This window comes from Vipera berus (assembly GCF_964194415.1).
Source record: "Vipera berus genome assembly, chromosome: 2".
Lineage (NCBI taxonomy): Eukaryota > Metazoa > Chordata > Lepidosauria > Squamata > Viperidae > Vipera > Vipera berus.
The window spans coordinates 88,126,915-88,144,361 of record NC_138203.1 but is presented as its reverse complement, the minus strand read 5'-3'; the positions used below and the strand labels follow the sequence as shown (position 1 = coordinate 88,144,361).

General features: G+C 40.5%; 1 protein-coding gene across 1 annotated transcript; it reads right to left on the bottom strand.

Moving 5' to 3' along the window:
• Positions 1–5,582: 5,582 nt before the first annotated feature.
• TMEM215 (transmembrane protein 215) lies at positions 5,583–6,559 on the bottom strand (the record flags this gene model as incomplete). Its single annotated transcript, XM_081321126.1, has 1 exon — positions 5,583–6,559. Exon 1 carries the CDS (start codon positions 6,324–6,326, stop codon positions 5,583–5,585), a length of 744 nt encoding a protein of 247 aa, XP_081177252.1. The 5' UTR covers positions 6,327–6,559.
• Positions 6,560–17,447: the final 10,888 nt, after the last annotated feature.

Sequence of the window (17,447 nt, the reverse complement as noted above, 5' to 3'; positions counted from 1 at the left end):
TTTCCATTTGGTTGGGAACACTAAATAGGGGAGCTTAAAGTGTTAAAAATAGGAGGCAATGAAATAAACGGCAGTTTGTGTTAGATATGCTGTCCAAAGCAGTTTTATTAAGATTTTGATCCAGGCACTGTATCAAAACTCATACATGATGGTATAATTTTTCACCTCTATTATATTCAGAACTTTTTTTGGAGGCTGAAAGGGCAACAGGCACCCAGTAAAGGCACAAATGCAAGGTCTGGATGCAAAGCAAACACTTTAGAAAGCAAATCATGAAGCTGTCTATACTGTTCTGTGCCTTTTTCTATGAGGATAAGCATTCTGTCTTGGCACTGTTTAATTCACCTTTGGGATGCTGGGTTCCATTTGCTACTGAAGAATGCAAGGCTTTTTTCATCAAGGACATCACAATCACTCAGGCTTTTCTGGGAATTTGGGATGTTGGCCAAGCAGTCTGATTCCTGAAGCAAAAGCTTGGCTGTTTCCTGTAAGCTTTCCTTTGTTCCTAAATAACTACTGCTGCGAGTGATATTCATGTTGCAGAACTGTGCAGCATCAGTTAAATGCACACGCATTCAAAGATGCTCAAGTCTCCTAGTGATTTAAGAAAAAAACAAACCTTGTTGGACCAAACCAGAGACTGGTTGAGAAAACATGTATCGTGCTTAAAGATTGTGAAAAATACCCTCTGAGAAATTTGCCATATATCAGAACATCCAGTCATTATTAAATTTTATTTCCCTTCTCTTTCTCTGCATGCTGACTACGTGTTGAGTTGGAGAACTTGTCACTCTTGAATTTAAACTGTAGGTTAACGGAGTAAATACTGCAGTCTTATACAGTAACTAAATATTTTCGTGTTAGATTAGTTAAAGGTTTTCCTGTCCAGTCGTTATTAGAAAAAATGTTGAGCTTAACTACCCCTAAGATTCCAAATTGTAAATCAGTAATATTTCAGTAATTATAATAATAATAATAATAATAATAATTGTTTCCCTATCTATTTTTTAAAGATTCATATTGTCTGTAATTTCTCTTTAAAGGATTTTTTTTGCTTCTTGTAACTTCTATTCTCTTTCAAATTTCTTTTCAGTGTATAGCCAGTATATGAAACTGCTATTCTGTTTTGCTTTGTGCATTAATTGAATGTCAGAAGTTGGAGAAAAAAAACTTGCTTTTCAGATGTTAAGAGATAAAATTTGTTCTTTATTATAATAGCGATTATAACTCTTTTTATTTAAGAATACATTAACATTTCACATTTTCAATACTTTTCTCTCTTTCCGTTGCTTTCTATCTTGAAAGTTTCATTGATTTCCATAAGCATAGGAACTGCAATCTCATGGTAGGACCTAAAACTATGCTTCTAGTTCTAGTTGATTTTTTTGTAATTGTGGTCTTTTTCTTTCCTGTTTTCAGAGTTTATAAGCCGTTTTCTATTACATGTATTGGGATCATTCTTACTATAAATTTCTCCAGTGTCATAAATATATTCTAAAAATTTAGAATAGAAATACATGAATATTGAAATTATGAATTGTACACTAAATTGTTTAAAAGGGAAAAGAAGAAGTTTATTCTTACTTTATGTTTAATTAATGATATGAAATATTTGATATTTTAATCAATGGATTTTAAAAATATGACCATCTCATGGAAATAAGATGAAATCATCTGTCATCAGAATTTTAAGATGAAATACTCTTTTCCAGTATCCAGTCAGTTAATAATCCTTCACTTTATCTTTTGTAGTCCCTTTAAAAACCTGTAATTAAACTTCAAGGCTCATATTTAAATGAATGATTTTGTGATTGCACTGATTTTTAGCAACAGGTCATGCACTTATACAAGTTTTTCAATTAGGCTATTAAGGGCACTCTAAATAATCTCCCTCCCAAATTAACTAGCTTACTAAAATTATACATACTAACCAGCAAAGTCACACAGAGTAAGTTAGCATGCATAAATCTTTTCTGAACATTCAAAATGTTTCATTTAAATAAACTTGCAATTTTTAAAACAAGTCACCAAAGTAGATCAATACAATTATTCCTGTAGTGCAAATAGACAGGCTGAGGCCCAGAAAAAGAACACATTGTTTTCTGTAATTTCTTAAAAGCATCTTATTAAATTCTTAATAATTTCCCCCTTTTTCCCAGTTATTTGCCCAAGGAGGTACATTATGGGCACAAAACAAGGTTCTATTGAATAAATAGTTGGGAAAGTAGGTATTAGGGTTAAAAGTGTCATTTATTGTTTATTAAAAAATTTAAATTGCCAAATAACAAAACTCTTGGGTGATTTACAATAAAACATATTAAGTTACAATTTTAATAAAAATATATACCAAAAAAATCAAATAAAATGCAAGCTAGGCAGCAGCAAGGCAATCATACGAAGCTAAAACAATACAAATTAAAGTATAATTAAAGTGCAGTAAAAAGGTCAGGGGAAATAAGCCAGATTTTCACCTTGTGTCAAAATGATCCTCAAGTGGATGCTAGCTGAGCCTCTCTGTGGAGAGAATTCCACAAATCAGATGCTACTGCAAAAAAAAAATTCTCTTTGTCGAGACCCACATCAAGCCTTTTGCTGGTAGTGGGGACTTGGAAGAGGGCCTCATTAGGTCTTAAAATCTTATTTTAAGTTAGTTACAGGACAACATGCTCCTTCGGCTAATGTGATCCCAAATCATTTTAGGGCTTTAAAGAAAACAGGGCTTAACTTTTAATATGTGCCACAGAGACTGCTGCCACTGGGGGAAAGGTAGTGACTTGGTTCAGGGAATGAACCTTTCCCACATGCAGTTTAATCAGGGTGAATTCCTCCTTCTTCCACCACATCTCCACCTTGATTAAACCTGGAATTTTGCTCCACTTTGCCTGTGGAACGCTCTCTAGTCTCAATGGAATCTGGTTATCTTTGAATTCTGAAATGTTTGGAGAATCTAAAGGAATCTAAGGAACCTGACAGCACATGTTATTTATTTATTTATTTATTTTAATTCCATTTATATCCCGCCCTTCTCCGAAGACTCAGGGCGGCTTACAAGCTTAGCAGTATGTTGCCCTCTGGCCAAGGATGCACTTTTTTTTTTAGCCCAAAAGTCACAGGAGACTTTGCACATCTTCAAGACACACTCCAAAAGTGGGTGTAGCTAGTTGCTGTTCCTCAGGAAGAACAGGACTTTTGAAAGGATGACGCTGGTGCATTGAGCATTTGCTATCAACTTGAACCTTTAAGAGACCAACTTTGGCCTTTGCTCTGTCTGGGGAACTTTGTGGCCTGAAAAAGAAACGCTGGAAGCGTTTCTATAGTCCTGGGACACATCTTGCTCCATTCTCTTCATAATCTGGTCTCTGTGGCCCTGTGCTTTGATGATGATGATGATGTATGCTTGCTCACTTTTGTCTGGTGTTTCTAGCTGTTCCCTTAAAACGTGCAAAGGGCCAAAAGAATTTGTTCCCATTCTGTCCTCCTACTCCAGTAAGAATTTTACATAACAAGTAAGAAATATCACATGCATATTAACAGTAGTAGTATTATGGTTAAGATGCTGCCCAGGCACTGGGAAAATTCAAGCCCATCCTCAGCCACAAAACCTCATTAAGTTCATTTTGGGCCACCCATTCTGTCAGCCCTACCTACCTCACAAGGATGTTGTAGTAGGGAAGAGTGGGAGGAGAGAATGTGATGGGCCCGCCTTCCGATAGAAATCTAAAAATTCCTAACAGGAAACGACAAGATCTCCCTTTGATATTCTGCTTGGAAATAAGCGTTACTTAACCATGTTTCCCGCAAAGTGTTCACAGGTATTTTTCATTTTATCTGTTAAGGTGGATCATATGCACAAGGGTTCAATGGTCAGTTGCTCTCAACAAAACTGAAGGAGGATTGTGCGCGACCACCTCTAGTTTTCTACAGAGATGGATCACAGGAAGCTTAACAAACCTATCAGAAATAAAATGTGCCTGGCTTTCAAAACGGGAAGCTTTTTAGAAGACATTTATGGTTTAGGCAAACTTAAAAAGCTAAAACAAAGTACAAATTGTTCTAAATTTATTAAGTATGTTGTTCCTCACATTTCATGCCTGGAAGTTATCCTGCATAGATTAAATATGTAACATACATATGAAATGATGTTGCATGTACAGAAATACGTATATGAGATTTGCTGATTCTGCATTTTCTGAGAGGCTTATTTAAGAATTCACTGTTATGGAGTTACATGCCGATTAAACTACTAACCTTGTATTAAAAAATAGGGGAGGGGGAGCAGAAAAAGCTAGGAGGATAACCTAGCCAAACTTTAAGCCCTTTTGAACGCCATAAATTTCAACTAGAGAGATTCAGCAACACATTCAAGATTCCCCACAAAACTAATAGAACCCAAAATGGCTTGGTTTTGTCAGATTGCATTGCTGATTAAATAACATTTTTAACTTTACTGTACATTCAGAATAGTCACAGTAGAATACACAAGTATGGCCCAATTTAAAATCTGGTGTTAGTTCAAAACTAGAACTCTTAGCTTACATCATTATTTCCAATTTCATTGGAGATCTATTACAGAAGGGAGATGGCATGACATGTAACAATGCTGAGCATACTACAGGGAGAGAGAAAAAGCAGTTGGAAACTAATGGTCTATTAGTAAAGTTTAAAAACTCAGGTATTAATGTAATTTCACTAATTTCCCTTCACCGATGTGGTCTGTCCCAATTGTTTTCAGGCTTTGATTTCTGCACACAACACACACTTTGAAGTATGCCAAATGGGATCTTTAATATGCTAAAAGTTGGAGAAAGGAATGACAGACAAGGGAGGGGGGCGCACGGACCTCCCTCCATTTTAACTTGCAAAAAATTAATAACAGCACCCAAAGGCGCTTTTTTTTTCCAAAAAGGCAACTGGACTTGTGTTTTTCCCTTGAAAGCATTTTGCTTTTCATCCAAGAAGGTTCCTCAAGTCAGAACCGAAGAAGCTTCCTGGATGTGAAGCAAAATGTCTTCCAAGCAAAAACACAAGTCCAGTTGCCTTTTGAAAAAAAAAAAACGCCTTTGGGACAACCACGACCTGTACGACTGAGAATCTCCGTAGACATTAATAATAGCACCCAGTCCATTTCCGATTAAACGTTGAACTTGGCAAGGGCGGGGGAATTCTCAACCCCATTTCTTTAGCCCAGTACTGTATAAGAAAAAGCCTGGCTGCTTCGAACTCATCATACCAAAGGCCGGTTCTCCTTGGACGAGCCATTATTATTATTACTTGCCTCGACAAGAAAACGAAGAAAAAGTATTTCAGGCACCAAAGGTTCGCGTATCGTTTTCCAACCTACCAGATTTTAAAGTGAAGAGCTGAGCCAGGCGGCTAGCTAGCCCCATGCAGTGCAAAAAAAACCCCAGCTAATAGGATTACAACGTTAGCACGATCTTTTTACTACCGTTTATCGTTATTTGGAAGAGGAAACAAACAAAACAAAACAAAAAGAGCCGGTCAGTCTCGTCCGTCCCGGTTTGAAAGAACGCGGGGCCAACCGGAAGAGAGGAAGAAAGGCGGCAAAGACGGCGCGGGTTCGTTCAGACGACCGCCTGGGGATCCGAGGCGAGGTCTTCGACGGGGTTTATATAACAACAGTACCTGTCGTAAGGGCTGCTCTCCGTGTAGGAGCAAACGATGACGCTGTCGCTGGGGACGACGCTCAGATCGTCCTCCTCCTCCTCCGCCGGCCAGGCGGCGGCCCCCTCGAGGGCAGGGGACTCCCGCCGCGGCTGCCCTAAGGCACCGTAAGGGGAGGCCTCGGCCACAAAGATGTTCCCGCCGGGCATGTCCGGATAGCACTTCTCCAAGTACCTCAGCATTTCCTCTTGAGCCACTCGGGGCTCCAAGCCCAGGCAGTCCCGCGCGGTGGGGCTGGCGAGCGAGTCTTTCCCCCCGAGGGAGGCCTCGACCGGCTGGCCGTCGCAAGCTTTCGGAGCCAGCCGGTCGCAGCTGCTCTTGCCGGATTCCAGGTCCGAGGGGGTCCTCAGCAACTCCAGGACCTCTTTGTCCTGAGGCTTTTTGCGGCAGCAGCAGCCGCCGCCGCCGCCGCACGGCGGGCAATAGCTGACGTTGGGCCATTTGGTGCAGCCGTCGGTTTTCCTGGTCAGGGCGATAGCGGCGATGCCGGGCAAGCAGATGGCCGGCCCGATAGCCAGGAGCGGGATGTCGCCCAAAGTTTCGCCCTTGATGCCGGAAACGGTGAACATGAAGCCGAAGACTAAGAAGACGCTAACCAAAGCCACCACCAGTCCGGTCCGAGGGTTGATGTCGTCGGGTCGCATGGCTTACGGGCGCTCTAGGTCATTGGGGTGGGTGGGTGGGTGTCCCGTCGCTCCACGAAGAAACGCGGGGAGGGCGAGCGAGCGAGATCCGTGTCCTTGGGGAGGCGGCTCCTTGACGGACTCCAAAGGCGCTCGCAGCCTTTACCGGACGCCTGGCCTCATTTCACCTCCCCGTCCACTCCCGGCCGGCCTTTCGACGGAGCGCGCCGTCGCGTAGCCCCAGAACTGGACGCGGCTCCTGCGAGGCTCCCCTTTCCCGCCCCCACCCCCCCCCTCCTCCCAGTCGCTGATTTGGATGCCGCTCGGCGAGCTGCCTTTTGCCTCGGCAGCCTGAAGGCAACGTTGAAATCCCGAGGGCTTCTTCGCTCTTTCCGTTTGGATGCCGGGCCAGAGATCAGCGATGCATTAAAAGCAACTGCAAAGGCTTTTTTTTTTTTTACCCTAGCAGAGGCTCTCAATATGCCCAATACGCGAGCGAGCGAGGGAATTAGGTAACGCGCGATTACGTTTGTGGGTCAAAGACTGGGGCTCGGCCTTGCGTGGATAGGGGAGACGAGAGAGCACGTGAAAGCGGCGATCCTCGACTAGTCCGGGTGGGACGCCATGAATTTAGTTCTCAAAGAAAGAAAGAAAAAAAAAACCCACATGCTTGCGGTTCCCGACTTGCATTCTGCCCCATCAAGAGGAACGAAACAAAATCGACCTCTCTCCGCCCCCCCCCCTCATCCACCTACATCCTTCTCTAAGAAAAAGAAAGAAGACAAAAGCGCCTAAAAATGACCGCTTGGCTGGTTCAGATCCTGGACGAAACTATTCCAAGGAGGCAAGCCGTAAGAAGGCAAGGCAGACGCGCGTCTTCAGGGGCCACGGACCTCCTTTTCAAAGCCGCTTACGCGGCCCGTCCACGTGTAGACGGCGAGCGAGCCGGCGGGTGGGTGTCCCGGGCGTGCTCCAGGTAGGCTCGAAGCGCAGTTCGCGACCCCCGCGCGCTTTTCCACGCAAGCCAAACACCAGCGCTTGAAGTCCTTCTGCGACCTCTCGAGCTCGGCCTTCCCGCTTTCGTTCCCTCTTCCGAGGCGCCCGCGCTGCGCGGAAGAAATGGCGGGATGTTTCCTAGCGGGTGGCAGCCGCCGCCTAGAAATTTGGGGCGCCAAACCTCAGCGCCTCAGTTTTGAGGAAGAGGGAAGCGCGGCTAAAGCGCCAAGTAGTAGTTAAACGGTAAACAAGAAGTCTGCCTCGTTCCTCCCCACAGAGCAGCAGCTCTATTGGGAAGCACGTGAGGGCCGCCTTCGTTTGTAGCGCTGGACGGTAACAACAGAATAGTGGCTGCTTGCAACAGCTGTCATCTGTGTTCTACAAGGGTTGTACAAGAGCCAAAGTTGGCATCCTTCACATTGCTTGCTATTTTATACTTTTCAGGAAAAATTACATTTGACTGTGGAATTCAAAGAATTGAATTTGGAATCTATACAAATATGTACTTTTTTAAAACACACACGCGCACACACACACACACACACACACACACAAGAGAGAGAGCGAGAGAGCGCCAGCCAGTAGGCAGCAACCAATAGCTTTAAAGTAACCATTCCTGTCCAAAACATAATTAATAGCTTGGAGACAGACACTCTGGCTTGCAATAACAAAACCGTTGAGCAGTCAATCACTTGAGCACAGCAGTTAAGGTCAACACTTGTGCAACTTGATTTCAGCAGTTAAGGCCAATACATTACAAAAAGCATCTAGGAAAAGAGCTGCCGGATTAAAAAGTGGCCACACCTCACATCTAACTATAATAACGTTTAATGTTTGTGCAGGTGGAAGACTGTGGTTAACTCATGCAATAGGGCAGTTACCTGGGTTTACGTCAAATGGGATGTACTTGGCAACAGTTTTACACAATGTGTGACTTCAGACCTAGCGACTGAGTTTCTGGTAAATATGAGGATGTCATGAAGCGATGTAGTGCTTACAACGGAACATAGTTTATGAGCCCACAAATGGACCTTTCTGCATTTGGCACTCTCCTTATAAAAATACTTGTGGGTAAAGTCCCTTTTTAGGTCTATGTGTGTGTGTGTGTGTGTGTGTGAGTGAGAGAGCGAGCAGCCTCGGGGACAAAATCTGAACAATTAATGGTATTGAGAGGGGGAAAAAAGTGTCTGGAAAAGAGTAGCAGAAGAAAGCATTTTGTCCTTGGAACTAGTATCTCAGATTGGGAACTAAATAGAAATTAATTTTCCCTTTTTATCAAAATGTTATCTAGGTGTCCAATACCATTTCCCATTGTTTGACACGGTAAGCCAGAATGGAAATTAATGGAATTGTTTGCTTGTTTAGTAAGAGAATTCCTCTTAGGTCAAGTCTCTCTATCACAGTACAATCTGTGCTACCTCATAAGGGTTCTACAAGAGCCAAAGTTGGCATCCTTCACATTGCTATTTTATACTTTTCAGGAAAAATTACATTTGACTGTGGAATTCAAAGAATTGAATTTGGAATCTATTCTATACAAACATGTACTTCTAAGACTGAAATTCCTGTTTATTATTAAATAAACCACAAAGTTCAGTTCTGATTAAAAGTCTGAATTACAACTGCAGTCTTAGTGAAAAGGTTTGTCTTTTATATCCAGTTAATTGGTTGGTTGGTTTGTATGTATGAGTATGGCGGTGCCTTTAGTCAGCTTCCTTTAGAGACATTATTTCAAAATTCATGGAATTAGAAATAATGGGATAAGTGGATATTTTGTGAGTCTAAATGGGTGGTAGATGAAGTACTTCAAAATTATTTAGAAAGGTAAAAACCTTCAAGTTGAGCTGTATTGTTGATGGCTTCATGAGCTCATCAGTGGACTTTTCTTGATTTGTTATTGCCTTGATCTAGGATGCTTCCTCAATTTCCCACTTTAAACTGAATCCTCATGGCATACATGAAAATACTAACTGGCCTCAACCCTGTTTATCTTTCAAGCAAATACAAGGTTGATCAGGTGTTGCCACCTACCGAGCCATGGGGTATGTGAAAGAGCAAATACCATACCGTTATCTAGTTCCAGATTAAGACATATATGTTATTTTCTTTTTTTCAACTTTCTTGCCTAGGTCCCTTCATCCCTTATATAGGTTTACTATATTTCTTTTGAAAGAGAAAAGGAAACCAGTTGTGAGAGTATTAATATTGTACCCATGTCATGTAGGGGAATTCACTGGAGAAAGCAATTATGTTTGGAAGAGTTAGCAGCAAAAGGAAACCAGGCCATCAAAGAACACAATAGTTGGACTCTTATCAATGCTAACACCAGCCAGAGCATAGAACAACTCAAAGAAGTAGTGCAAGATCAGAAGATGTGGAGAGACCTGGCCCATAGAATTGCCGAAAGTTGGACATGACGGAATAGATGAAATCATGATCATAATCGTCATTGTCATCTTGCACATTATATACATATCTTTTGTAGATGGGATGTGCATAAAATATGTTTCACTGCTTTCTGTCGAAACTTGTCTAACATGGATGCCAGGATCACTTCTTAGGTTCCGAGGTTCTAAGTAGTCAGGTGATGCTGCCAAGAAGACAGATGGGAAGAGTGAATTATTTGCGTCAAGCATTTCATGCCAGTTTGCTTCAGAACACTCCCCCAAACCAGGTGTTTGCTAGTGTAGTCAAATGTCAGCTACGTTTTTTTTTTCACAGAGAAAGATAAATACATCTGAAGATCTTGTTTTCAGTAGAACTCACCACAGCAATCTAATGTTTGATACAGATTTGAATGCTTCTTTGTGCCATCGTTTCTTTAGCTTCTGGCTCAATAATATAATATGAAAGAAAGCCTGAGGGGGAACTGCTCTCTAGAGAAATCTTTATTGCTTGTGATCAATCATGCAAATTGCAACGAAGTTAAAAGAAATGTGGGAATTTATATTGGGCTCTGATAGAAGTAAATGAAAGGTCTTCAAATTTTAATATTGAAAGAGAAATTTAAAACTGAATTTACTAAGAAGACGAGAACCAGAAAAGGAGAGCTTTGTGCAAAGTGAGGTTGCTAAGTGAAACAGTAGGCAAAAATTAGCTGGGTCTTAAGAGTGGGAAAGGAAGAAGAGAAGCTATCAATACGTCTGTAAGAGAAAATAACTAGCAAAACAGGAAAGAACCTATTTTTTTCTAAAAGGTCATAAAAAAGGGGGCCAGAACCCAGGCAACTGAGCATGTGCAATTAGTTGATTAATATTAACTGACACACCTTGCATAAATTATCTCTTAATTTTAATGTACATGGGATGTGTGATTTAGTATGTAGCAGGAAATATGTAGGAGGCGGTCGGAAAGAGTGTAACCTCATAGTACCTCAGCCAATGGGGAAAGAGGAGGGATTTGCGGCCGGGGCCAGGGATGTATAAAAATGGGAATATTTTGGGTTGAAACTTTGGAGAGAACCAAGCTTTGATAGCTTCTCCCCCCCGCCCCGCTTATTGCAATAAACGAAACAAAAGGCCTTCACTGTGTCTTGGCTGGTTATTGGTCAGGCGAGCTTGTCTCTGGTCATGAAGGAAAGTGGCCAGGAGCGCATAACAGGCTCTAAATGTGAATAAATTGGGACCGTAAATGAAAGGATCATTTGGTTGCAACCAATGTATGGGAAGAACAAAAGTACCTGTTTTTTTTCCCAGTGTCACATTTCACTTGAAATGTTCAGGTTCCTCATCCTACTCCCCAAGACTAATCACTTCCAAATTAAGATCTAAATAACTAAAGGAGTAGTTATTGTCAGGACCCACCCCAAACCACGTCTTAGGAAGACAAAAACTCTTGGAGTCAGTTCTAGTCCAAAAGGAATCTTTACTAGGACATGCTTGGTTGTGGGAATACAGGACAGGACTTAGTATTGTTTTACAAATTGAAATTTTATAAAGGGTACCCGGTTCAACCCCCCTTCCCTCAACCCCATTTGGTCAGCCCCCATCCTTCTACTTCTTGTCAACCCTTTCGTGGGGAAAAAAAGGAACTTCGAATCTTTATGGTTATTGCCTTCTTCCTCTCCAGAATTAAAAGAAGACACAAGCCAGCTGCCTTCGTCTCTAACCCTCCCTTTTGTTCCCCCCAGTTCAAAAGGTTCCCTTGGTCTTTGAAATAACCTAAGGCAGGCTGAATCCACATATGCTCCTCCTTCCTCGGGAGATGGCAGAATCCATATGGAGGGGGATAATGTTTTAAACATACATTTATGAATGTGATATAAATGGATTCTGACAGTTATATTGTTTGGCATTAGGTAAAATATTCCTTATTTCAGAATGCCATAATTCTGTAGAATGCAGTTGGAATTCCTTATCTCAAAATCCAGCAGTACCACTGAACTCTAATGTTTCCAGAGGTTTCCTTTTTATTTGAACTGAAATCTGTAATGAAATTAAGAAAGTAGTCCTCAACTTACTTCATTTAGTGAGGGTTTGAAGTTATGGTGCCATTGAAAATATTGACTTACAATGGTCTGGCAGTTACAACTGTTGTAGCATTTCTGCAGTTTGTATGATCAACATTCGGGTGCTTGACAACCGGCATGTATTTATGATGGCTGCAGTGTCCGAGGATCACCTGTGACTTTCCCAGCCAGCTTCCAATAAACATACTCAATGGGGGAAGCGAGATTCACTTAATGACCATATGATTCACTTAACTGCAGTGATTCATTTAACACCCATGGCAAAAATGAGAATAAAATTGTGCACAACTCAACAACTGCCTTGCTGAGCAATGGAAAGTCCTGTCCTAATTATGGTTGTAAGTTGAGGACTATCTGTATTTGGGACAGAAACAAATAATGAATCTATGTGAGGGGTTATAATCATAAACAGATTGGCCTTTTTTGTTGTTCCCACCTTCTGGAATATCATTCCACCAGACATTAGATTTTCCCACAAGACTTGGCTCTGGGGACAAGCTTGGGCCCCTGGGTATATGATAAAGCAAATGTCTTGGTTATATTGAGTGGCTGATGATTGCTTGTGTAATTTTTCCTGGATGCAGCATGTTTTCTGTATAATTTACATCTTTTTTAATATTTAATATTGTTAACTACCCAAGTCATGTTTTTACACACACACACACACACACACACACACATCTCTCTCTGTGTGTGTGTATATATATGTATATATATATATATATATATATATATATATATATATATATATATATATATATGTATATGTATATGTACACACACACACACACACACACACACACACACACACACACACACGTGAGAAATGATGGGAAAAGAATAGCATACAGAATAAGAGTTGGAAGGACTTTGGAGGTCTTCCAGTCCAACCCCCTGCTCAAACAGGAGACCCTATCCCATTTGGACAAATGGCTGTGCAATGTCTTCTTTAAAATCTCCATTGTTGGAAGAGAAAAAGGAAAAAAGGAAATATGCAAGCTAGCTACTACCATAACTATCAGGAAAAATGCATTGTGACTGGCCCCTTAAAAGTATCTGACATGTTTTTGACAGATGTGGAGCCTAGAGTTCATTGGCCTAGTTGATGTACAGCTCAAATTAAAACCTCCACAAGGGCTAGTGTTTCAGTGTGTTTGCAGAAGCTATTAATTCTAACAGCTTCTACAGTCACTTTGCCAATTTTGTTCCATCCATCTTGCAGCATTGCTTCTAACGTGCTTGCTTTTTCACTCACTGGGATGCCCAGTGGTAAACAATGTATGTGCAAGGCAGTCTTAACTATTATATCAATAATTCGTTCCAAAAAAGTCACTTTTTAAAAAAATTGCATCTAATTCTAAATCATCCAGGATTCATCAGAGGCAAAGGCCGTGAGGAACAACATAGCAGGTGTGCTAGAAAATCTCATTACGTGGTTACCCCATTGATTTTTTTATCTTTTGGAACAAAATTATATGCTTTTCTTCTCTCTTAGAGGAAAATATATTCTTATATACAGGTAGTCTTCTACTTACAACTGTTTGTTTAGTGACTGAAAAAAGTAACTTATGAGCATTTTTCACTCTTATGACTGTTGCAGCAGCCCCATGGTTACATGATCAAAATTCAGATGCTTGGCAACTGATCGTATTTAGAATGGTTGCAGTGTCTCCAGATCATGTAATCAATGCCCTTTTGCAACCTTCTGTCAAGCAAATTCAGTGGGGAAGCCAGATTCACTTAATAACTGTGTTACTAAAGTGATTAATTTAGCAACTCTGGCAAGAAAAGTAATAAAATTCATTCAACTGTCATGTTTGGCAACAGATATTTTGAGCTCAAATATGGCCATAATCATAGGAACTCTCAGATTTGTTTGTTTCATGAGACATACTTTATTCCGTGCCAACATGTTGCTTGTTGAGAAGCAATATATACTGCTCAAAAAAATTAAAGGGAACAGAAAATAAGACATCCTACTATTAAATACAGTAAATTGTGTTGTTTAAGTGTTCCCTTTATTTTTTTGAGCAGTATATTACAAGAGGGTTAAATTTTTATATCAGCTGACTTTGTAAAATAAATAATCTGCAGGTTTGTATCAAGGTGTCTTTTTAAATTTACACTTGGTTTATTATTCAAATTTTATTCCATGACCACATTTATTCCATTTGTTTGCAGTCCTGCGTTCCGCCATGGGCATCAGTCTACAAGGAGTGGAGACAAATGCATCATGAGTTTTGTAGTGTACATTATTTTTGTTGTGATATATGAGTAATATAAATGATATAATTCACATAATTTGTGCAATGTCGTATACCACAAATTGAATTATTGTTTGTTTCCATGTTACTAACAGAGCTATTCAAAAGAAGTGATCATATTTACAGTATGTATGAATGTACTTCCCTTAAAGTTACTGTAGCTGGAGCAATAAAAATTGCATTCTAAGAAAAATTAAATTCCTAATGTTCCGTTATTCATTTTTTCAGTATATGTGATGTATATTTGCCTGATGCAATCTTTAAAAAAAACCAATTTTGGTACCACGAAGGAAACATCTTGTGTACAAGATGCCATTCCTTGCATCTGTGATGGTGAAATAAAGCATGTTGGCACTTCCAGAGCCAAGCATTTTCCCCACTCTTTTTAATTGTGGTTACATGCTACTACAGCAACTAGAAAAGTGGGGGGAGGAATTGTTTAAAACAGCTATACATGGAGAAGAAGAGGCTGAAGATTTACAAAATGGGGGGAGGGGCCTTATGCCAGGACCGTGTGTTTTTGCTAGTGGGCACAAGGCCTGCCCATAAGCTATGCAAAATTTCATCCCCGACAAAGGAAAGATTGCTTTTTCTGCCATTCTGAATATAATGCAGCTGAGCTGCCAAATATAAAAACATCGAAGTCTGCAGAGATGTGGAGTTACCTATGGTGCAGGGCAAAGTTCATGTATGGAAATATTGACTCCATGCTGTGCTGAATTTCTTGAGGAATATAATGATACTCTCCAATTAGAGATCATGCTGTATCTTGTTTGCATTTTAAGGATGAAGATTGCTAGATACTTCGTTTAATAGGGTGGCCTGTTTCTGAACAAATATTATTTGTTTCAAAATGCATAAAAACACATTTGCATCATTTCACCATTATTCAGAAGGCTTCACAAGTAGTAGTATTATTAAACATTACTAAGTTTTTTAAAAAACAATTTTGCAGAAAATCCAACCACCACGGATATACGTTAATTTTACATAGGATTGTGATTAAACAGGGCATTGGTGCATTAGACTGCTTATATTACAGATTATTTTTTTAAAAATTTTTGTATCTTTGACTCAGTGTGGCTGCCAGGATAGGTTTCTGCAGTTTTCTTGGCATGATTTTGGAAGTGGTTTGCCATTGCCTTCTTCCTAGGGCTGAGAGAGAGGGATTGGCCTAAGGCAGGGGTAGGCAACCTTGGCTCTTTTATGACTCGTGGACTTCAACTCCCAGAATTCCTGAGCCAGCATGGCTCAGCTTGGAAACCTCTCCCTTTTCCCTCAGCGTGGCTGGCTCAGGAATTCTGGGGGTTGAAGTCCACGAGTTATAAAAGGGCCAAGGTTGCCTACCCCTGGCCTAAGGTCACCCAACTGGCTAAGATGGGACTGGAACTCACAATTTCTAGCCTGATGCCTAATGTCAGCTCTCCCACATGAACAGACACAACCAGATGAATTCCACTTTATTGTAAGGCTGCATTAACAGAATGTTCCAAGTCTGGAGGGACACACTTTCCATCTCCATTTTTAATGACTTATATCCATTAGGACTTGTCTTTCCTAAGTTTCTTTTTCTGACTGATAAGCAACTGCGGGCTCCTGCCCTTCTTCTGTTATTGTTTCTTTTCTGCAAGGTCATTCATGCACTCCATTACCCTCAACCAGTACACCAAACTGGCTCTCGTATTGCAGAATAGCAAGGAATATTCTGTTAAATATTAGAAAAAAATCTTAATGGAAACGGAAGTTATGACGAAGGATCCAGTTATCTTTCAATCATGCTGGGGAAAAAACCCAACTGTCATGCCCCCACTCACGTCCATGGAGCTGGGAAATCTTGGCAGTTGTGGTCCATGGCAGGAAGTTTATATGAATACAAAATACAGGTTAAAAACCCATTTCATTCTTAGGCAGCCACTGAACAAGGCAATTGATAAACTCCATTCCTGTTGTTAAACTCAATTTGGAAGGCTAATGCTCTCAAGCAGAGGAGAAAGGAGGAGCATAATACATAATACAGGGACGCGGTGGCTCAGTGGGTTAGGACGCTGAGCTTGTTGATCAGAAGGTCGGCAGTTTGGCGGGTCGAATCCTGAGTGCCGCGTAGCAGAGTGAGCGCCTTCTGCCAACCTAGCAGTTCGAAAGCACGTAAAAATGCAAGTAGAAAAATAGGCACCACTACGGTGGGAAGGTAACAGCGTTCTGTGCGCCTTTGGCGTCTAGTCATGCTGGCCACATGACCACAGAGACGTCCTCGGACAAGCGCTGGCTCTTCGGCTTTGAAACAGAGATGAGCACCGGCCCCTAGAGTCAGAAACGACTAGCAGGCATGTGCGGGGGAACCTTTACCTTTAATACTTTAAGATAAATTAGACACCTAGCCTTTCTATATGAGAAGGAGTCCTAATTCCACCTTCTTTGACTCTTAAATCTAAGAAACAAAGAATAGTAAAACTAAATCTGAGAGCCTAAAGGGTTTTGGATGATGACGATGATTGATGATAGCATAATAAATTGTTTTTGAAATGGGAATGGTTGTTTGCATTTGCACAAGTACGTGTGTTTACTTGATATGCAGGTCAACCATTTAAAAAATGCTGTACTAGCAATAGTTCCTTATGTGAGCCCAAATAGCTTTCTGGATCAGCGCTTCCATCGTTGCCCTTTAGGCAATCATTTGAATAGCGCATTTTAGCACAAAGCGAGGAGCTCATTTTTAAAACATGCTTTGCATGGTGACGAATAGCCACAAAAATAATCTAGGCAATTTATCTCAAAAAGATCAAGTGTTCCAGGCCCTTCGATACTTGAATTTATTTTGTAGCATGGAACAAGAAAGGATTTATTTGCTAGCACATCGGTTAAAAATTAAACCTAAATTCCTTTTAGGTTTAACGCTTAAATATAAATAATTTTTCATTAGGTTATTAATATTTTATTAATAAAATAAGTATTATTAGACTGCTTTATAATTTGTGATTTTTTTTAACCTTTTCAACTATTTTATGTTCTACTTGAATAGAAAATGCATCCAGATCCTAAAGATTCAGGCTACAAAGATATGTTATTTGAACAGAGAGAATGTTGATTATGTGGTGTCCTTGTTCCTTTTCAGCAACGTAAAGTTACAGAACTTTTTTGGACTGTGTGAAACCAGTGATAAATACACATAAACGTATGTGTGAATGATAACAGTAGCAGTTTGAAATACAGTGTAGAATTATGCATTTCTTTTTAAAAACAAAGAAAAACAAGGATTGAATCAAATGATGCCAGCTGAGCTAAACTTCTACAAATGCTTGTTGATAGATGACAGCATAGAGCCTTTTACAACTAAATCACCAATTATTCTTGGCTGTTCAGAAAACTGGCTCTAAAGAAGAGAGGGTTTTTAGTGGCAACAACAATTATAGGATT